Genomic DNA, 22387 nt, shown 5'->3' with positions numbered 1-22387 from the left:
GCGCCACTGTTGTGATTGATTAATGGAGCGTTTTTCTGTTTTCTGCAGTGCTCTCAGGTGTTGAAGGCGAAACGCGGCCACGTGTGCGAACAGGAGCAGCTCGCGTCGGACCTGGACAGGGCGCTCTCGCTCTCGCAGCTCGGCTCTCTCGGTGCGCCTCGCAAGCTCAGCTCCAACTCAAAGGTGGACCGGCCGAAGGGCAAGTCCGCCGAGAGTCGGATGAAGGAGCGAGGCGTCCACTCGTCCACCAAAGGTGGGAAACACAAGATGGCCACCAAGGCTTCGGCTTCAGAGACCGTGCGGAAGGTGAAAGGTCAGAAGAAGGCCGCTTTGTTCTCTCCCATGAGATCAGAGCTCAGCAGCTGCTCCAACAGTGAGTACTTAGAGATAAAACATCTGACACAGCTGGTTCATGTCTCTGATGTGTTCAGATAAGAACTAATATAGTCCAAGTAACGTTTTCAGACATCAAAACATTGTCTGAGCTTTACATGAATCACAATCACAGTTGCAGGTGATGCATACATTTACATTCAAAGCGAGTTAGGCCCATTAAAGATGTGATAAGAGTGGCAATATTCTTTATGATTCTAAAGCAGGTAAGTTTATTTTAGACCTTGGTTAGAGTGGTTTTATCTTGTGAGGCAGCTGGATTCACAACGTCATGAGATCACGCGAGAATCCATATCGTCAGGCCTCAAGTTATGCATTAATGTCACAAATCCAGCTGCCTCACAAGTTGAGATGGTTATAGACAGATGGTTCATCCAATCAACTGCCAAGTATTTTTTAAAGTGCCTGTCCTTTTCTAAACAGTTCCCAAAGACGACTTTTCAGATGGTGGTGTAACAAACCATCTGGAGAGTCAGGTTAATAGTAGTTTGACTAAGCGGACCTTGAATGAATACATTTTTTGTATCGTCAACATATCCCATGAAAAGACCCAAACCAACAATGAATTAATTGTCTGTGCAGCCAAAGTCTGATATATCTCCATTCTCTGCAGTGTAGAGCTACACTGTTGTCAAAAACCATTAAAAAAACATGAATGCACCACAGTGCTGCTCTGTGTGAGGCAGACATGAACATGGACACATACATCATCCTGCTGACTTACTCACTATAAATGTGTATTTATCCGCCACTGGATATAGATCCCAATAAATTCACATTTTACTCTGACGTTTCTGAAACGTTTGTTTAAAGCTGCAGTGGCCAGATGTTACATTACTGACTCTGACCTATATATTTGTGACCTGTTTTAAAACACATTTTCAGTTTGTGAGAACAGACTAATACCAGCCTTATCCTTTAAAAGAGGGATTATTATTGTTAGTTCCATAATAAACGTAGACTATCCCACATTGAATACTTTTATTTCATTTTTCGAGGGTCTTTATTCATCTATCTATCACCTGAGGACAAGTCTTAGACTAAAACTCTGGTATGTTTCTTTAAACCAAACCTTGCATGTGCTCTATCCTCCTGAGATCTGCATATTAAATGTGCTTGGCAGGATTATACAACTGCTGCAGGTTATTGGTTGAACACTTAATCATTGGCCCATTGTTTAACAGGCTCAAACCCATCATGTCATCCAGTTTTGTTCAAAATATCACATTAATTCAGTTTTAAGTTTGCAGATTCCTCCCAGCTTGTGATGTTGGGGTCAAACAGGGATCTTTCTTTCATGAATCATTAACCACACTCTCTCTGCACCAGACTCCGATTCAGAGGAGCACAATTCTGCTCGAGGGGGCTGGCCCCCTCTCTCAGGGACACGTTCCCACGGCAACCTGACCAGGAAGAGGCGGTCCGCGTCATCGCCAACGTCCCTGCTTTCCAGTCAGAAGTCTCAGAAGAAGAAACACAAGCACTTATCCCTGCTGCTGGAGGAAGCGGGCCTCAGCTCCTCCGACGACTCCTTCGACCAAGGTTACTGACCAAATCTTACAGCCCCTCGCTGTCCAGTCAGGCCGTACTGTGTCTTTGAGCCTCGTCACACAGCTTGTGTCTTTGATTGCTTTTCGCTAGGGCAGCTATTTTCAGACTGTGCTTTAGCTTGACCATCCCTACCTCTCTTGCTGCTGGCTTCTCTGCAAAGTTGCCTTTTTTTTTAAAGAAAAAGAAAAAAGAAAAAAAAAAGAGTTGACCTATTTCTATGGTGTTTTTTTATTGCCTGGATTGCAAACCGTTTTTTGTAGCATTTGTACATTGAAAAATTGTGTGAATTGTGAGATTTTTTCATAAAGTTGTATTGCCGTTTTGGTACCTATAAGCTTTATTAAAGGTGTTGATTTGATTGGTACAGAAAGCGAAGCGCTGTGGTCCTTGTGTCTGCTTCATCTGTCTGTCCGTCTCTGTCAGTCTGTCCAGCTGCCACTGCACCCCACACATCATTTAGAGTGCTCTGTTCCTCAAATATCCCATCAGCTGGAAAAAAAAACACTGATCAGCTTCAGGCTTACATTTGGGAAACATGTTAGAAGATGAGTTGAGAGCACACAGAGCTGAATTTGATTGGACAGATGAGAATAAGTTTAAACGGTCTTAACAAAGAATTGAATGATAGTTGGCTCATTTTCAAATGTTTCTCGATGGTTAGTTGCATTTTACATCCGACTAAATGTTTATTGATGATGTGGTGGTTGATGATGTGTTACTACTCTATTCTAAACATGGCACAGAGTGATGGCATTATAGACATTTGGGATATTTGGACAATAGAGCTCCTCCTGTGTGTCTACTAAACCTTCAAATAACCCTTTTCCCTTTTACGTTGCTCTCTCAGACACCTTGCTCTGTCCTCTCACCTTTCCCTCCTCACCTTTGACCCCTCCCCCCTTCCTTCCTTCCTTCCTTCCCCCCCTCCCTCCCGTCCTACCCATGATGCTTTGAGTGTCTCTCAGCCTGTTCCGTGTGCTTGTGCCGCTGCTGCTGCGACATTACAGAAGCTTGGCAAGGACTAGCGCAGCCTTGAGCCTATGCTACCTCGCTACGGCTAGTCTAAGCTACGGCTAAAGCATTGCTAAAGCTAGACTGTGCTAAGGCCAGGCTGTGCTCACGCCACCGCGCTGCCCCGCCCTGCCTGAGGCCACACCCCTGTCACCTGCTCTGTAAGTAGGAAGTGCCCCTCCTTTTTTTTTTTTTTTTTGATTGACCGCTAACATGGACTATGCTGAAATTGAACTTTATACACAGAACATTAACGTATTTAGCTTTTTTTTCTTTCTTTTTTTTTTCTTTTTAGTTTTCGTATTTTTTCCACTCACAAATTAAAGCATTTTATCAGTATCCATGGTTACCCTAACTTTCCCCGCGTAATGTCTCCTGGAAGTTTAAGAAGGGAGACCTTTTTTAGTGCTCGGCTGGGACAGAAGTTGTAACCATGGTTACTCAAACTTCATATGAACATTATACCCAGGGGCCTCACAGGGCTGTCCTCTCAGTGCCTGCCTGTTGTACCGTCTGCCTGCTGCTGTTAAAACACAGTGGATTCACAGTACCGCAAACGCACCAGATCTGGCTCCTTATAGACTGACATTTGTAAATGTGTATTTTATTCTGAAAATCTTCCCCTGCACCTAAAGAATAAGTGGTGTGATTGGGTGTTCTTTATACTGTTGTTTAAGTCAAATAAGCCATATAAAAAGTTGTTTTGGTTAGAGAGCAACTTGACTGATAATCTCTTACTCTTTAATATCAAAATTTAATAAAACAATAGAAATCTTCATAAACACACACTGTAGCTAATTTTATGGCTGATATTTAACACTTAAATGTTCATACACTAAATAAATGAAAAAAATATTATCTCTGTGGTGCTTGGAGGTTGAAGAAACCTGGTACTTTGCATCCACCCTCAATGTTAACACTCCTAACCCCTGAGGAGAACTCCTCCTGTTCATCTGTTGGACCTACCTGCTAACTACCAGCAACACACAGCTAACCAGCAGTATGCTACAGTCTTTATATATGTGTGTGTGTGTGTGTCGCTGCCTTTTTGTGTGCTCCACTGGCTTGTCAGAGTTAGAGCAAGGAGTGGATCCTTGCAGTTTTTCCACTTTTCTCTCTCCATCACATCCTCTGAAAGGTTTTAAATAATGAATTATATCTGAGTCAGAGTTTCAGCTCATACAGTCTGAGTGTGTGTGTGTGTGTGTGTGTGTGTGCGCGTGCGACTCACATACATGTATGCTGTAAATCGCAATTTTTCTTGCTGTATCTTGCTTACTAAGCGTTACAGGCTGCAGTGGTTTGGACAGTGTCACTATCCTCTTTCTGCTGTTGTTAATGATCAGCCTATGTGTTAGAGTGTGTGTGTGTGTGTGTATCTGGGTACTTATATAGACAACCAGTTATTGTAAGGTCTTATACTGAAGGGCTTAATTCAACCTCAGTAACTAGCGTCTTGTCTTGATGGATTTTCTTTTGTTACTTCATCTCCTCTGTGCTGCACTTCGTGTCAGTAGAAACAATAGAAAGTGATTTGACCTTTGACCCAGACCTGCGCTGCTGCCACATTTGTCTCTGAGCTGAAAACTCTTTTGTGTTAAACAGAAACCTCTGAGGAGGATGATGAGGATGACGAGGACGAAGACAACGAGGAGGAGTCCGATTCGGAAGATGGTGGCTGCGAGGAGAGCGGTCTGGGTATGTTGGCCAGGTTTGCGGCTAGCGCACTCCCTGTCAGCTCTGCACCTTTGAGCCTCCTCCATGATGGCAAACATCGCAGCAGGCAAAGCACTCTGGGTAAATAACACAGCAGACACAGCAACAACACAAACACAAATCTCTATACTCTATATGTACTTTCCAGCAAATGCAGCCTGTTCTGCTCAAACTCCGCTTTACTGATTTCACAGGTTCCCCTGACAGCGATCCACACTATAATTGTGTTTTTTTGTGGTTGAGCAGGTTCAGAATTATGTTATTGATTTATTGTTAAATATTCATTCATTTGTAATTGTCACATCAGGGTGCATGTAATGATTCAGTCTTGAATTATGTATTAGTCTCAAATTGATCAATATTCCTATTCACAGAGTTATTGATTTCAGAGAATCTAACACCTTAGTTTATTACAGGCTTCATGTTTATGGGAGGATGTGTGTGTGTGAGTTGTTATATCATGTGACTCTCTCCTCCTCTGTTTCTCCAGGTTCGTCAGAGTGCGAGTGGTCAGACTCTGGCTCGGACCTGCGGCTGAGAAAGTTCCCGTCTCTGCTGCACGGTAAGCGCTCGGCCCCAGAGCTCCCTTTGTTGCCCCCAGCAACCCGCCGCATCGACCAGACCAGCCCCACCAAGCGAGATGAAACGCTGCCTGTCAAACAAAAGCCTCTGCCCAAACCGCGCCCCTCTCCTCGGTCGCCTCGGAGATTCAGCTTCGACCTCGCCAGCAGCTCCGGGTTCGGGGGCTTCAGCGAGGACGAGGGCTGGAACCGACGACGCAGCGAGAGGATATTCCTCCACGACGCCACCACCTCAGCTAGTCAGATGCCCGTGTCAACCTCTGCTTCCACCAGTCAGAGCTCCACCACCTCCTCCTCCTCCAGCTCAGCCCCTCCTCTCACCCCAAAGCCCACCTCTAGACCCAAACCCACTCCGCCCAGCAGAGAGGGGAAAGATGTGGTGAAAGTAAGTCAATAATTCATCAGGTTGTTACTCACCAACTGAGACCAGCCTGAAAAACAAAAGAGGCTTCGGCCCCTTTTTTTCTCCCTCATCTTCCTTTTCTTTTCTGTCATCGTTTTACTCCTCTCCTCCTCCTTCAGACTCTGCTTCCCTCACATGCCTTTGTCTCCCTCGACACCTCTGTCTGTGTGTGTGAGAGTGTGTGTTTAAGTGTGTGTGTCAGAGTGCCAGCAGGGTTTCCCAGTACTTCAGTCACTGCAGCACTCCCCTGCTGACTGTGTCGTGTTGCTGACAAGAAAGGACAACTGCAGGCTGCCTGGCAGCATCCCACCCTCTGTGTGTGTGTGTGTGTGTGTGTGTGTGTGTGTGTGTGTCCGTGTGTGTCCGTGTGTGTGTGTGTGTGTCCGTGTGTAAAGATGTAAATCTGTCCAGCAGATCCTCATCGCCATCATTCCTTCATTTATATGCATGTTTTAACATGTGTGTTGTGACTTTTTGTAACCAGAAAAAGAAGCTGAAGGACTCTCCTCTGCCTGTGAGCCCGTCCACTCTGTGCAGTCCAATCACAGACAGCCCCGTGTCTCTGAGCCTTAGCCCGGCACGCAAGAGCCAACCAAAAGCCAAGACCAAGGCCAGAGAGGTCAGTGGGATGATGGATGAGGTGCAAAGTCATTATCGATGTAAACTTAATTATCCTGGCAAGGACAAAACCAGAACATTTTAGTTATTAGGCATAAATGTGCACACACCCTCTATACTTTCTAGAACACACAGTCGCACGCACACACAGTAACAATATGTTCCAAGAAAGAGATGTGCGTGTCAGCAGAAATGGTTGTGTTCTCGCCCGCATAATTGTAATTTGTTAGTTTCACTTTGCAAAAGGTTCATTTAGTGAACCCGTCACCTATCAGCCTTGTAGTTTTGTTGGCTGACAGTTATACCTTGAAAAAAAGTCCACATTTAGATGTTTGTGAGACAGATGTTACTCATTGATTTTTTACAAAACATCTGCATTTTTGAGGAAAGCAACATTCAAAATGAAAGCTCTCGCATGTGTTCTTGCAGCCTTCCAGGGGAGCGGTGAGCCGGCTGATGGAGAGCATGGCGGCAGATGAAGACTTCGAGCCCAACCAGGACAGCAGCTTCAGCGAAGACGAGCTCCTCCCACCACGCAGCAACAGCGTATCGGAGAGGTCCTCGACACCTGGTCAGTACATGCAGACACTGCTTAACACCCTGATCTCACATGCTGATTACAGAAGTGCATATTTATGAACTGCTGGCATGTGGTGTTGCTTTCAGCTCCAGTGCAGTGTGTACTGGATAAAGACTCTCTGGTGGATGGACTCAGAGTTTTGATCCCGATGGACGACCAGCTTCTGTACGCGGGACATGTGAACACTGTACACTCACCTGACATGTGAGTACACACGAGCAGATATGTAAACTTTAGGATGTACAAAATGTAATTCTAGTGTGTGTTTTCTCTACCAAATGTGACTGGGTGCAGTGATTTCCTGCAGGAAGAAATAGTCCAACTCATAGCACCCAGATAAATCACTAAAAAGTTGTTGTTTTTTCACATTGGGTATTTGTATGGATTAAACAGTCAAAATATATATCTTGTTATTAAGTGAGCTTCAGAGAGCCAGGCTAGCTGTTTCCACCCGTTTCCAATCTTTGTGCTAAGCTAAGCTAACCTACTGCTGGCTGTAGCACCACATTTACTGGACATATATGAGAGTGGTATAAAGCTTCTCAATCAAGTGAATATTTCAGTAACAATTCCCTCACACATGCACAAACTTGCAAACATGAAAACACATTCAGATCTCATTTTTGTCATTTAGCTGGCGCTCAAATCCAGAGTGGCTTAATTAAAGGAAAACAAACAAAGTCTAAAGCCCTGTTCAGACGGGATTAATATTCCAGGGGGGATGTGGGCATTAGCTGTGCTCTGTGCTGGACAACAACTGAACCAAAAGTACTCTAACAGCGAAAGGCAACACATTCCTCTGCCTGCGTAGTATTAGATCAGTCGGAATCAAGGTAATACGCGTCTGCCAAAGAGGCGACTGCAAAGAAAGCTGATGAAAGCTCTTCCCGTAATCCCCTTTCTGCAGATACAGCGTGGTGGTGGAGGGCGAGAGAGGGAACCGACCACACATCTACTGCTTGGAACAACTGCTGCAGGAGGCTGTGAGTAAACTGGAGATCTATCACATATGAAATGTTTGCATTTATGAATAACTAAATGCTCCACAGCCATCTCTGTTTCTGGTGAAATTGGACAGTGAAAAGGGAAAGTTGACATTCCAGTATGCTTGAAACAAACTATGCTGTATGATGCTCTGGTTAATCCCCCCCACACCAAAATAACTCTTTATCCTCCTTTTGCACATCTTTGTAGTCTTGAATAAACAAATCGGGCCGGCACACACTTTCTGTGATGCACTCCGAGGCCCTTAGCGTGTGCAAGAGCGGCCGACGCTGTGTTATGTTGACATTTAAGAGTCCTTTTTATTCTGTGTGTGCAGATCATCGATGTGAAGCCTCCGTCCGTGCGCTATCTCCCAGAGGGCACCCGCATCGCTGCCTACTGGAGCCAGCAGTACCGCTGCCTTTACCCCGGCACTGTCGTCAACGGTACAACAGCAGCACGCAACCACACATGCATACATACAACTGATATGACATGATTCATACTCAAATTACTTGCATGGACAATTTCACAGCAACTGGCAGCACAAATAAATGTAAGTGAGAGTCTAATCTTGTGGCATCAGATGATAATATGAACATCATTGGTATGTTCTTATTTGGTGCTGTAAAGTCAGGGTGGTTTAATGGAAATGCAGTCAGATTAGGAGTGAGTGGGTGCGATGCAGTCAAATCAGAACATAGACACCCACGCTCCACATGTGAACTTGTTATTTTTGCTTATTCGCAGGAAGTTCAGATGTGGACGAGAACGATGATCTCATCACGGTGGAGTTCGACGATGGCGACACGGGCCGCATCCCTCTCTCCCACATCAGACTGCTGCCGCCAGACTACAAGATCCACTGTGAGAACGCGCACACAGACACACACACACACATGTACTCACACAGTAACAGTAACATCTCACCCAGTCATGACCTCATTAGATTTTTTTTTTGTGGCCGCTCTCAGTTCTCTGTTGAAAAGAGGAAGGAGAAGAGAGAATAACTCCGTTCCCAAACACACACACACACAGACACACAAATCATGATATATTTACCGTGTGTGTGTGTGTGTGTGTGTGTGTGTGTGTGTGTGTGTGTGTGTAGGCCTTGGATCAAGCTTGACAGCATTTGCAAAACTGCCCTGCATGTGTGTGTCTGTGTGTGTATTGATGGTTTTAGCACAAGTGTTTTCCCAGTAGAGTGTAGCTAACTTACAGACATTCTGGTACATCAGTACTCTTTATACTGGAGTGTGTGTGTGTGTAGTTGTAGATGTAGATGTAGATGTATTTTCCAGGACTAAAGTCTGACCCCAACTTCATGACTGTCCACATCAAATACAGAGAGGAAAATATGGAGACAAACAACCAGAGGCTCTTAGCTTCCAGAGATTGCAAATACTGAGCGCTGCCTGCAGAAGAGCTTGAAGCCCATCGCTAGTCTGCGTTTTGCATTACAGTCGTTCACTTCGTGTTTACTTGTGTGATTTCTGCACACCAGGAGCTTGAATAAATATTTTTCCTTTTTGCAAGCAGGGTGCTTTCCAACATGCTTTATGTTGAGGCTTTTTAGGGGGAATGAATGCAATCAAAAAGACATACAGTAATAGTACAGATTACTTTAAGAGGTGGAAACTTCGCAGGCTTCTTGTTGAGAAGTTTAAAAAGCTGAGATTTCCTGCAGTTTGTGAAGAAAGCACAAGGAGCACATAGGTTAAGTGTGAACTCTTGTTTCCGTCCAGGCGCCGAGCCGTCCCCTGCTCTGCTCGTGGCCAGCTGCTCCAGGAGGAGAGTCCGCAAATGCAGCAAAGAGGGCAAAGAGGCAGGAACCAAGCCAGAGGAGACTCCTAAGATCAAAGGAAAACCTGGACGCAAACCCAAACCCAAACCAGGTGAGATCATCAAACTGCTTCCCGAGAAAGAGACGGATGGATTAATAGAGCAATAAAAGTCTTTGTCATATCATTTGACCTGGAAAATTTTGTTTAGTATCATCGTTACTCCACTTACTAATTTTTATGCTAACCAGCCCCCTTATCCTACTAAGAGATAATATCCTCTAAGTCTAATTCTACAAAATGTCATGTCTACTTTAATGTGTCAGTGAAATAATTGGTCACAGAAACGATCAACCAAACGTGTCAAATCTCCAAGAAAGAGAACGTAAAGCTTCCCACAGGAAGTAAAAGTAATGGAGGGGAGTGCTTAAAATAAAAGTGCTCTATGCATTAAACACTGCCATCACTTTTACCTTTATTTGAGCTGCACTGTCTTTTTTTTTTTCTTTCTTTTTTTTCCCTTCTGAGAGTAATTCCATGGGACCAGTAAAGAACATCTCTTCACACACTGCAGCCAAATGTGTCTGCATAACATCATAAAAAAGAGATGGATTTCACATTATTTGGCTCGGTGCTCATCATGGAAATACACGCTCTCTGTCTCTCCCTCTCTCTCTCTCTCTCTCTCTCTCTCTCTCCCTCTCTCTCCCCACTGACTGCTTTACTTTTCCAGTTAAAACAGTTGAAAAAGTCTCTCATTTGTGTTTGCTTTTAGTCATAATAACAGAAATCGGTTATATGTGGTTTGTTGCTGTTATTTTACATGTTTATCATACAGACCATTAAAGAAGTCAAGTCAAACATATTTTTATCATGTTCCTCTTTTTTTGTGTGTCTTTTTTAAAACAATAGAACCAACAAAAATAGCTCAAGGCTCGGAAAAAGTCTTTCATCAAACGTCTCATATTTGACCGTCGCTGTCATCTCTGACGTCAGTGTAATGAATTTGCTCAAACAGCCTCTTTTTGTTGTTCCGTGGCGCTCCCAGCCTATTACTTTAGCTGTAATATACGGCATGTTGCATGTCTGATTTGCTGACGCTGGCCTTGTTTCTACTGGCTAAGCACTTCTGAAATGCAATGTTTTCATTTCAAAATTGTATCCTTGCTGATTTGTCCGCCGCTGTCGGCATGCGAGGCTGCAGACCACAAAAATCATGAAGCCGCACGATGAGCGCGTCAGCATATCCAGAGCAAATCCATTTATGGTGTGTTTTGGCTAAATATTCGAATTGGTTTTTTTTTTCCTTTTTCCAGAGACCTCCGCGAACCCAGATGGCCGAGACAAAGTTGATCCTCCGTCTTCCTCCGCCCAGCCCTCGGAGAGACCCCAGGCTGCCACTAAGCCCACTCAGGACAGGACTTCCTCTGTCCAGAAAGTGGCTCAAGAGAAACCCCGGCCTGCGTCTCGACCGACAATGGGAAACCAGGCGAAACCGGGCCGCAAGAGCTCCACCACGTCCCCCGCAAGCAGCCCCACCCTCCCTTCTCCTGTCCCTAGGAAGAGCAGTTCAGTCCAGTCTCCTGCTCCTAAACCAGCCCGCACCCTCGCTCCCTCCCTGTACCCCTCCACCTATGGAAAGGTCCTGACTGTGGACCTGTACAGCGAGCCCAACCTCAGCTCCTACAACAGCCAGCGCAGAGAGAGAGAGAGAGAGAACAACTGCAGCGTCAGTCCCACCACCAGCAGACCCATGTCCAGACCCGGTATGACATCATCTACTACACCAAAGCCTAGCGCTTCTTCTACGCCGAGACCCTCATCTGCTTCCACCTCCAAAAACAAATCCTCCTCAGACCATCACAGCAGCTCCAGACCCAGCCTCAGCTCTGGACACATACCCAGCCCCATCTCCAGGATGTCAACAAGCAAATCCGGCTCTTCTCTGACCCCCAGACCATCATCGTCATCGTCACTCTCATCATCATCATCATCTGCCCCCAGGTCCAAACTAAAGATGCCGTCCGACCAGCTGTCCTCTAGATCCAGCTCCAGCTCCAGCTCCATCTCCAGGCCTAAGTCAAGCTCGGGGCAGAGTGACATCAGCTCTGTGGTGAGACGGAAGCCTCCGTCTGCAGAGCCCCTCGTGAAGCTCGACCACGAAGGCGTGACGTCTCCGAAAACCAAGAAGACCAAGGCTCTGATGTTGCTGGAGGGTCGAGGGGTCCGGCGAGATCACACCCCCATCGCCACGCCCACGTCAGCATCCAATCAAAAGCTGCTGAAAGCTAAGCTAAGAGCTCCGGACAGAGAGACCGGCCCGCCAGAGAAAGACTACAAAGCATCGATGGCGGCTAAAGAGAAAGCAGAAAGCCGTGGGAGTGGAAGTAGAGGGCAGGAGGTGGACACGAGGGAGGAGAAGGGTAAGAAAGAGGAGAGAAAGGAGGTGGAGAAGAGAGAGGAGAGAAAGATGAAAGTGGAGTCTCAGAGCAGCAGCAGCTCAGAATCGGAGGAAGAAGCGGAGAAAGGGAAGATGAAGCAAAAGAAGAAATGCACCTCCAGCTGCTCTTCCTCTTCTTCATCCTGCTCTGGTTCCTCCTCATCCTCTTCGTCGTCGTCGTCTTCATCGTCGTCGTCCTCCACCGATGACTCGTCCTGCAGCTCAGATGAAGAGAGGACCCCTACTCCTCCGCCAGGCCCTGTCTCCCCGCCTCCAGCACAAGACAAGCCAAAAGAGGAGACGAAAGAAGACGATGACGATGAAGAAGAAGAAGAGGAGGAAGAAGAGGAGGTGAAGAAGGAGGTGGAGGTAAAAGTGGAGGAAGATGAGGAAGAGGAAGAAGAAGAAGAAGAAGAAGAGCAGTCTCCTCTCTCTAGATCTCCCTCCCCTTCGACATCTCCGACTCCTGCTGCTCCTGCTCCGGCTAAACCTGCTAAACCAGCCACCGGGAAGGGCTCTGGGCAAAGGGGTCGCCCTCCGAAACCGAAGCCCAGCGGAGGAGAGGGGAAGGTGGGGAGACCGAAGCGGAGAGAAGGGGTTCACCTCCCTACGACCAAGGAGCTGGCCAAACGCCAGAGGCTTCCCAGTGTGGAGAACAGGCCCAAAATTTCAGCTTTCCTCCCAGCCAGACAGCTCTGGAAGTGGTTTGGGAAACCCACTCAGGTGAGGAGAGAAATCTCACGTAATTAGAAAAAAATGCCGCTGTCATTTTTGAGAAACACCCACTGCATTCATTCAAATCTATCCTCTGACCCACACTGCAGAGACGTGGTATGAAGGGCAAGGCCAAGAAGCTCTTCTACAAGGCCATTGTACGCGGCAGAGAGATGATCCGCATCGGTGACTGTGCCGTGTTCCTGTCGGCCGGGCGGCCCAACCTGCCCTTCATCGGCCGCATCCAGAGCATGTGGGAGTCCTGGGGCAGCAACATGGTGGTCAGGGTCAACTGGTTCTATCATCCAGAGGAGACGAACCCCGGCAAGAAACTCACCGACAAGAAGGTAGGAGCCTGAAGTTTAAATTAATATAACTAAGCAGACCAGTTATGGTGAAGTGAGTGATTGAAGTGAATGTGAATGTGAGTCTTTAAAAATGTTTAGTTACAAAACTTGTTTGGAATAGCAGAACGTCTTATTCACCGGCAAGTATTTTAAGACCTATTGAATCATTTCATTTTATGAGATGTAATGCATGAGTAGGATGCTATTTTATCCACTGCAAATAAAACCTACAATCCATTTTCTTTAGTAGTGTTTACCTGATTCCTTCAGACTAAGTATGTTGTGTGTTTTGTTAGTTTGAAGCTTTTTCCTAAATCTAATACTTGTTTCCTCTCCAGAACTGGGATCAGATGTGTGGCCAGTCTTTACCAGCAGCTCTGCACTCCTCTATTCAGAGGAAAGACTTCATGGAGGTGAGAAAAAAATTAGCTACATAACGTGTGTTTCAAACCCTGGTCCTTTTTTCATCTTAGTGTGGGAGTGTAGTGAAAAATGTAGTGAAAGGATATCAGATAGCTGAATAATTTAAATAGAGTGTGTAAATATAAAATACATTCTTCTATTCTTCTATATTCTTTCTTCTCTCTTTCACTAGCACATTTTATTTTTCAACTCCTTAGTTTTCACTTGGTCATTCATCATAACAGTACAGCAGTCAGTGCACTTGATCATTTATTCATCTATAATCTGAACTGCATACTGGTGTAGCATCACTGTATAAGCTCCTGTAAGAGTCAATAAAGCATTTTAGTCGTTTTTTTTAGTTTTCAAGTTAAAGACACATAAAAAGTTTTTTGTTAGGTTTGTTTGACATCCTGGGAAAGTGACGTTAAATCACACTCATCACACAAAATGTCACAGATGACACAAAGAGCAACACTTTTTCCATTATATTTGATAAAGACAAATGAAGATATAAACATATTGTCTAAAATGCTTTAGCTAGTGTTAGGAGGGTTTATAACATGGTTAACAGAGTGGTGCTACAGCAGTCATCAATCTAAACTGTGTTGGATCATTGCTGGATATGAATTAGGAAAATCCTGGTTCTGAATTTAACTCAAAAAGGGTTAAGACTAGCTCATATTAATATCAGGAGGAATAAGTAAAGGTGATATTATAAATATCTAGCTTTATTATTAGTAAATATATCAATGTAGTTGCTTCTCACAAACACATTTAGGGTTCAGGTTAGTGCTGGACCTGATGGTTCATCTTGCTCTCTGTAAATAGATTGTATTTAGTAGTGTCTATAAGTGCAGTATGTAGAAGGATTGTGTTGTGTGCTGATGAAGATAACAGATATCAGTAAATATATATTTATTTCTTGGTGACTTTAATATAGGTTGGCATATTGAGAACAGCATTACACTCACTTGTAATTTGACTCAGACGGTGAACAAGTCAACTAGAGTGTGTTGCAATTTCATTGGGCAAACATCTGTAACCTGTATTGACCACATTCACTAATGACAGTGAATTATCCTCTGAAGCAGGATCGGTCCCTGTGGGCTTTAATGATAATATTGTGGCAATAGTTAGAAAAACCACAAGTCCCAAAGCTGGTCTAGAGTTCTTATAAGAGAGAGAGAATATGATTTTGTTAAATATATAGGGACTGTTGAGTTGGCATTAAATGAGGTGGAAAAAGCCCTAAAGTTATTTTCTGAACTATTGCTTTGTGTGTCTGATCAATGTGTCCCATTAAGAGAATTTACATAGCTCCAAATGAAGGCAGTTTACAGTAAGATCCGTAGAATTTTCAGTATGTGTAAAACAGGCTTTTTTAAAAAAGTGCAACGGATTCTAAAGAAACTGAAAATTGGCAAATGTACTGCGTAATGAGAAATAAAGCTACACAGTTAAACAGAAAGAAGAAAAAGGCACATAATCAAAACATCAAAACAAACTGTGGAAAACCCTGAATGACTTACTGGGTACTGCCAAGAATAATACACCTTTTTTTCATTACGGTCAATGGAATTTCCCTACTAAAATCAAAGGGCATTGCACACCCTCATTTTATGGACAAAGTTGATAAGTTAAGAAAGGTAACCGGTTCCTCTTGTGGGGGAGGTGTGTTGATTTGAATGAGTCTATTTATGAGAAACAAAGGTTATAGAACCCTTAAAAAAGCCAGTAGATTAATTTCATTGCCAATATGTCATATTTTCAACTTGAGTCTTAAAGAGGGTTATTCCCCCAGGTTTGTAATCTGCCAAGGATGTACCTCTTCCAAAAAACAAATGAGAGAGATTCTCAGCTGCCAATAGCAAGCCCATTAGTATTCTTCCAGTGTTCAGCAAGCTAATGGAAAAAGTTGTCCTTGAACAGATACTACACTATTCTTCTCTTAATGAATTAAACTGTGGTTTGCAGCATGGCTGTAAGGCAGATTACTCTACATGCAAAGCGCTGACTGAGATCATCCACAAATGGCTTTTTATACTAAAAAGAAAATGATCTCTATTTGCAAATGTACAACTTTATACATTGCATGAAATAATAAAACCGTCTTAAAGAACACACTTAAAACTGACCTGCAGTTTTTGAATGTAGCAAAAAACTAAAGTGTGATGTTCAATGCCACACATGTCACTAATAATGATGGTAAGCTGGGCCTTACACTCAAAGCAGCTATTACAGGAGAAACATATTGAAATATTGTTTTAAAAAATGGATAGGCCATAATAATGGATATATTACATCAGAAAATGTTCCTATTTTTACACTCCTGCCTCTAGACTGCTACTGACACAGGCACCTGTTTTATCTCACCTTGATTACTGCTCAGTGGTCTGGTCAGATGCAGCCAAAAAAGATCTGTCTAAGCTCCAAATAGCTCAGCATAAAGCTGCATAGCTTGCACTGTCCTGTCCTCTAGGTATGAGGCAGAGTACAGAGAGTGTATAGCAGTCTATCATGGCTGAGAGTAAAGGAGAGGCTGGCATGCACTCTTATGGCTTTCATTAAGAATATCAGCAAACAGCCAAATTATCTGTACTCTGAAATAAGTTACAGTGAGCACATCGGTAATGTATAGAGCCATCACAATATGACACAAGCTACCAAATATAATAACTGAAGCATCAAGTAAGGCAAGTTTTAAGAAACTACTAAACACATCAATAAAAATGAACCAACCTGGACAAGCAGGATGAAACACAATGAGATGTGTTGTGGTTATTGAGATTTGTGTTATATATGTAATGTGTTATATTTTGTTGTGTGTGGCCCCAGGAACAGTAGCTGCTAGCTTAGTGGCAGCTAATGCAGAATCAAATAAAGAATATGTTATGATCACAGTCACCAGATCTTAACCCAATTGAACACTTATGACAGATAATATATTCAAGTTTATTTCTTGCTTGTCTGATGGTCTATTACTACATTTCATTAGGACATGTGAAAGCAGTTAATTGTCCAGTTGTGTAGAAATAAATTAAATGTTTCATGGGTAGCACATCCAGCAGTTTTAGAATAACAACCTCTGTGTGTGTGCCGCAGCGCGCCCTGTACCAGTCGTCCCACAGCGACGAGAACGACGTGCAGACGGTCAGTCACAAGTGCCTGGTGGTGAGCGTGGAGGAGTACGAGCAGATGACCCACACCCGCCGCTACGCCGACAGCGAAGACCTCTACTACCTGGCCGGCACCTACGAACCCACCACGGGCATGATCTTCAACACCGACGGAGTCCCGGTCATCTGCTGAAACCAACAAACTCCAAAACCCAGCCCAGCGAGCCTCTCCGAAAAAACCAAAATAGTGACACGACACGACGACTTTTCGGACCGCACTCGGAGTCAAAGCCGACCCGCGGTCTTCCCCCCCCCCCCCCCCCCCAAGTCTAATCACTGCTCTTCACTCATGATGGATCTTTCACCCGCCATGACTCTAACAGCATGATACACTTCAAACAGACTGTCATGAACAGCTACTACTACAGAGACGGGAGACACTACAGACAGTATTAAAAAGGAACCTGAACGTCTCCTGAAACATTTGCACACACACAGACTCCATTTCAACACAAGACTGTGAAATGTGCTCGTGTTCATGGGAAAGATTCAGAACACACGTGAGCACTTCAGTCTCCTTTTTACATGGAAATATAACCGTCATAAAAACACGTGTACACCCACACCTGCACAGACACATGTAAATACTCACCCCCCCTCCACGTAACACACACACATGCACACACACACACACACTTATATAGAGGAAAATATGAGTGTTTTATTTTCATGTAATAGATTTATGTCAGAGTACTTTTTACTAAAGAGGTAAACAGTCAAGAAGCTTTAATGAACTGTGAATGATGATACAGGAGAGAGGCCGGCGTTGCGTGCGCGCCAGGAGATGTGATGTTGTGATTATGATGTTGCCGTGGTGATGTTACAGTCATGTTACAGTCATATAAAAAAAAAAGTCATGTTACAGTCATATAAATGTATCTACAGAACAGCAGGAGCGACAGACGCATAGAGAGAAAGAGATGCACAGAGAAAAGAGAGAGTGAGAGGGGTAAAGACTCCTTCCGTTGCTGTCCGACAGAGAGCACTTAAAAAAAAAGAAAACACTTAAAGTCTATCCTCCTCTAATTTAACCCCCTAACCCCCTCCTCAATTCCCCTTGACAATCCTAACCTCGGGCAGGCAGCCTGCCCGTGCGCTACTAAAACTTCTGACTCCCTCAGAGACTCAGGCTAAAGAGAGAGGAAGGAATCTTGTACTATTTAAAAGCACTTCCCATTTTCATCTTTGAGTTCCTTCTCTTAAAGGAAAAATCCACCCTAAAAAAACACTTAAACACTATGATTTAAAAAGAAAAGAAAGAAAAGATGCTGTTGATGCATCTTGTGTTTTGTCCGTTTTGCACTGAGGTTGAACTATACAGCGAGAAATAGATCCTAGACTTTCTTCACCTGGCAGAAGCATCAATATGAAGATTCTGGAGGATGTTGAAAAGCATTCTGGGAAATGTACAGACAGTTTTTGACAGATAATACTTCATCACTTCATCACAAACTAACTCCAGTAACACAAGCTGATATATTAACAGTGAGGGTGGATTTTTCCTTTCTCTTTTAAAAAAAAAAGAAGAAAAAAAAAAGGTGTTTTCAGGGTTGTAAACGCTGCAGTCGAGTCCAAGACGCATCAAGGTCGTGGCACCGGTGCTCAGTATGAATCTGCCAGCACTGATTAAATCAGTATCATTCAATTTCAACAGTCTTCTTTCACAGTTTGGCTGCAGTGTTTGCAACCTCTATGTGTCCTGTGTTAGATGTTATTTTGTTTTTCTCTTTTGCTTCTGCTGTTTTATGGACGTAACCCCCAACCCCTCACCCCCCTTTGATCACATTTCTACCCTCCAAGCGATCAGTTGTATTTGACATGAGTGCACTTTGAATAAGCTCCGCTGCAGAGGAGACTCTGCGACTGGGAGGTCTCCTATGTCTTCCTAGAGTATTTACTTAAAAAAACAAAAAACCCTTCCTCCCACCGCGTTCGCCGCCTCTCCTCTGCACGCCAGCGATGCCCTCCCCTCCCCTCCCCGTAGACGCAGATAAACAGACCACGTCCCTTTCACGCGTTCTGCTTTTTCGGCTTTCTTTTAGCTGCTTATGAAATTGTTTCTATGTGCCTAGTTTGACCGTTTTAATTTTTTATAGGGTGAGACTGTTGAATGTTGTGCTCAGGGTTGTGAGCGTTTTGGGCGGCCTTACTCTCCCAGGCCTTATGATGATGATTCGCCAAATCTCTCTTAGGTCCCGCCCTCCTAGTCCCCACCTTTATAAAGGTGCCAAGGAGGAATCTGATTGGTATTCTACCCAGTCTGCTGACGTGGGGAAACGCCTATCTTGATTTGTAGTTCAAATAAGCCCCGGTATATTGTGTATAGTTCGTGTATCAGATATATCAGCATCTATGTGCAGTATATGCTGTATGTAGTATACTCTATATATCTGTGAATTATCATATTGATTTTCTTGTATGTTTCTTACCATGTTGCCCTCTCTCTGCCTCGCAGCAGAGATTGCAGATTGTCTTGTTGATATTCAATAGGTTTAATATTTTCTACTCTCTCGAGATCTTTTGGTTTTGTCAGATTTTTAAAATTTTTATTATTTCTACTCACTCTGAGGTGGCCGAGTGACATCCGGAGGACAACCCCGAGATGTTAATGTCACGTTTTCCCGCTAAATGACAAAAAAAAAAGCATCAGTGTAGTAGTAAATTTTGTTAATGTGCTGCTAGTCTGTTAATACTGAAAGCCCGTTTTTAAAGAGGTTTGACCAGGTACAGAGTCACTATGTGTACTGTTGTCTGAAGATTTTTGTGTAGATTTGCAACCTTGAATGAATCGATCGATCAACTGATGCCAGAGAATCTTTATCTTTTAAACTCCCCCAATTCCCCCCCACCTCGCCTGCTCCTCCAGCTGCTGCTGCTGCTGCTGCTTTTACGTCGGCTCCCCTCGGTCCGACACCCGACAGACGATCCCTCCCGGAAATTCACTTTTCCTGCAGACAAAAAAAGTTCAAAAGTTTTGACTGACAGCCAGACTGACAGCCAGCCAAAACGGATCCCTCGGTGTACACAGGTCGTACAGGTGTCTGCAGAGTGAACAAGTTAAAGTGCCCGTTATGAATGTTTGTTTACCCCTGGAGCTGCTAAAGCACTTTTTTTCTGTATGTGTGTGTGTGTGTGTGTGTGTGTGTGTGTGTGTGAGGGAGACTGATAAGACATCACACTCTCATCCCTTGGTATTACCACATACACACACATACATACACACACACTTACACACCTTTGTAACCCTTGAAGGTGTGTGTTATTGCCTTCCAATCACTATTTGCCCCCCCCCCTATCTCCATCCAAAGCCCAGCCTTAGGCCTTCTTACAGGGTCCAACACACACACACACACTTATTCCCCATTTCGCCTTCATTTTCTTTTGGTGTCATGTGTTATAAAAACCTGGCTTTATGTTCTTTTTATCACCGTTTATGTGTTTTTTTGTCGATTTTGCTGTGATGTTCTTAATATACATCTCTGTAATTTTTTTTTTTTTTTTTTGCATGTTTCTGTCATTTTTTCCCCCCTTGCTTCCCCTCTCTGAACAATCGTCCACGCCTCTTAAGCAATACTGCTGAAAGGCACTGGGAGCTAGCTGCTAGAGATAGAGAGAGGAATGGGAGAGAGAGCAAAAGAGAGAATGAGAGAAAGAGAGAGAGAGAGAGAGGTGGACTGGAGGCTGGTTCTTCGTCTGCTGTTCCTTCAGTATCGTTATCGTCCTGTTACAGACACACACGAAAGAAAGAAAGAAAGAAAGAAAAAAAAAGATTATTTTGAAAATAGAAAAATCATCTAAGTTTTGTAAATGATCCTTCACTGTCGAGGGGAGAAAAAGCTATCAGAATATACTTTGTACACATGTCTAATCTTGTAAAAAATGCAAAAGAATACATTTTAGAAATAAATCTGAAACCAGATATATTCTGTCGCTCTATACTGTATGTGTAAGGTTTTTTTTTTCTTTTTTTTTACAGACAGCAACCACGTTTATCAGTGTTTCTTTCAAATTGTTTTAGTAACTCAATATTTTATAGTTAATCAATAAACAGATGGAACTGTACTTCTGGTGTCCTGTGAGTCTCTGGCGTGAAACATGTCTTATATCGATGCTTTTGATGACATTTGTGTTTCTGTTCTACTGCTAAAATGCTGCACTTCACTCAAATATTTGTAGTCAAGCAATGAGATCTTCACTACGTACCTGAGAGATGTTTCAACATGATATACTCACATCCACATTCCAGCTAATTCCACTTTCTTTCCTCTCCATCACTTCGCCTCCTGGCACTGTCCTCAATGGAGGCTCAGAGGAAGCTCACTCACCTAAATTAGCTGCCCTGATAAGTGTGTTTTTTTTTTTTTTTTTGGTTACTTTTCTGCCTGTTTTCAGTTTTGTGTGGACTGCCCCTTTAATCATCAGTTGACTCTCCATCAGGCCTCCATTTTGGCAGCCCAGTAATGAAGCTGCTGGTTGTGATAAAATGGAGGAAAGTTCAGCTTCCTCTGCTGAGCTGCAGAGCTGACCGCGGGAGACACATTTTCCACCGCTGACCGTTCATGACTCTGCCCTCAAAGCGCTGGCAACTGTGTGTGTGTGTGTGTGTGTGTGTGTGTGTGTATGTGTGTGTGTGCATGTGCCTTTTGAATTCCAGTGTGTCCACGTGTAATTAAATCTTTGCTGACATGAACTGAGTGTGTGTTCCTGTTTCACGGTGAGAGCAGCAGTCAGGAGTCCAGCCGCCTCTCTGTTTCCCCCAAAGGACCAACATCAGCATAACATCAGAACCTGCTGCACGCTTCTTTCTCTGACACACGCATACACACACACACATATGTATAGTACACCAGCACTGCAAGGCATATACACATCCTAACACACACAGTCTTGTTTGCATCACTAAAGAGGACATTCCACTGACTTGCATTCATTTCCTGACATCTTATTCAAACCTTAGCCATAACCACCCACTCTAAGCCATACCTAAACATAATCTTAAACTTACCATAACTTTAAACTAAGTCTTCACCCTAAAATGAATGAATAACATAAAGGGGACTTATTTTTTGTCCCCATAAAGGAGGCGAGTCCCCACAAACATGACTGTAGAAACAGATTCATGTCCCCACAACATCAGGAATACCTGGACCACATACACACACACACAAACACACACACTCTTCCTCCATCCTGCCTCAGCAGCGCCATACACACCCTCCTGTGGGTGTGTTAGCATGCAGGGTTCTGATTGGCTGAAATCACATGAACAGACGCTTTCAATTGGCGGAGGAGTCATTGCAGCTTAAACCAAGAGAGCAGAAGGAATCGAGATGCAAGTGTGTGTGTGCACATTTTTGTTACCTCATGGGGACCTCTTTCTGACACAAACACAGACATTGTTGGGACCAGAAGTCCTCGTGGGGACCAAAGTCTGGTCCTAATGAGGCAGAACGTCATTTCTGAGGTCCTGTTTAAGGGTTAGTGTAATGCATAAATTGGTGATGGTTAAAGTTAGGGTTAGGCCACAATGAATGGAAGTCAATAAAATGTCCAAACAATGATAGCTCATAGCTGCATAAACATGTGTGTGTTTGAAGTCATTACTGCTGAACCCCTCCTCTTGTTCTTTCTTTTACTCCTCAGCTCTTCCAGGCAGCTGTGTATGTGTGTTTGTGTGTGTGTCA

General features: G+C 43.9%; 1 protein-coding gene across 1 annotated transcript in view; it reads left to right on the top strand.

The window, feature by feature from the left end:
* tnrc18 (trinucleotide repeat containing 18) overlaps positions 1-20765 on the top strand; it is a 49689-nt gene extending 28924 nt beyond the window's left edge. The window contains exons 16-30 of the mRNA XM_053337732.1: positions 58-373; positions 1723-1935; positions 4561-4752; positions 5162-5637; positions 6140-6274; positions 6703-6844; positions 6940-7057; positions 7761-7836; positions 8175-8283; positions 8588-8704; positions 9586-9735; positions 10938-12784; positions 12886-13122; positions 13461-13535; positions 16630-20765. Of these exons, the coding sequence (XP_053193707.1) occupies positions 58-373; positions 1723-1935; positions 4561-4752; positions 5162-5637; positions 6140-6274; positions 6703-6844; positions 6940-7057; positions 7761-7836; positions 8175-8283; positions 8588-8704; positions 9586-9735; positions 10938-12784; positions 12886-13122; positions 13461-13535; positions 16630-16836 (4410 nt within the window). The 3' untranslated portion in view covers positions 16837-20765. The remainder of the gene's footprint in view (positions 1-57; positions 374-1722; positions 1936-4560; positions 4753-5161; positions 5638-6139; positions 6275-6702; positions 6845-6939; positions 7058-7760; positions 7837-8174; positions 8284-8587; positions 8705-9585; positions 9736-10937; positions 12785-12885; positions 13123-13460; positions 13536-16629) is intronic.
* Positions 20766-22387: the final 1622 nt, after the last annotated feature.

The sequence above is a fragment of the Scomber japonicus genome, chromosome 18 (assembly GCF_027409825.1).
Source record: "Scomber japonicus isolate fScoJap1 chromosome 18, fScoJap1.pri, whole genome shotgun sequence".
Taxonomy (NCBI): Eukaryota; Metazoa; Chordata; class Actinopteri; order Scombriformes; family Scombridae; genus Scomber; species Scomber japonicus.
Note: the sequence above shows the minus strand (reverse complement) of the source record. Positions and strands in the feature narration are given on the sequence as shown.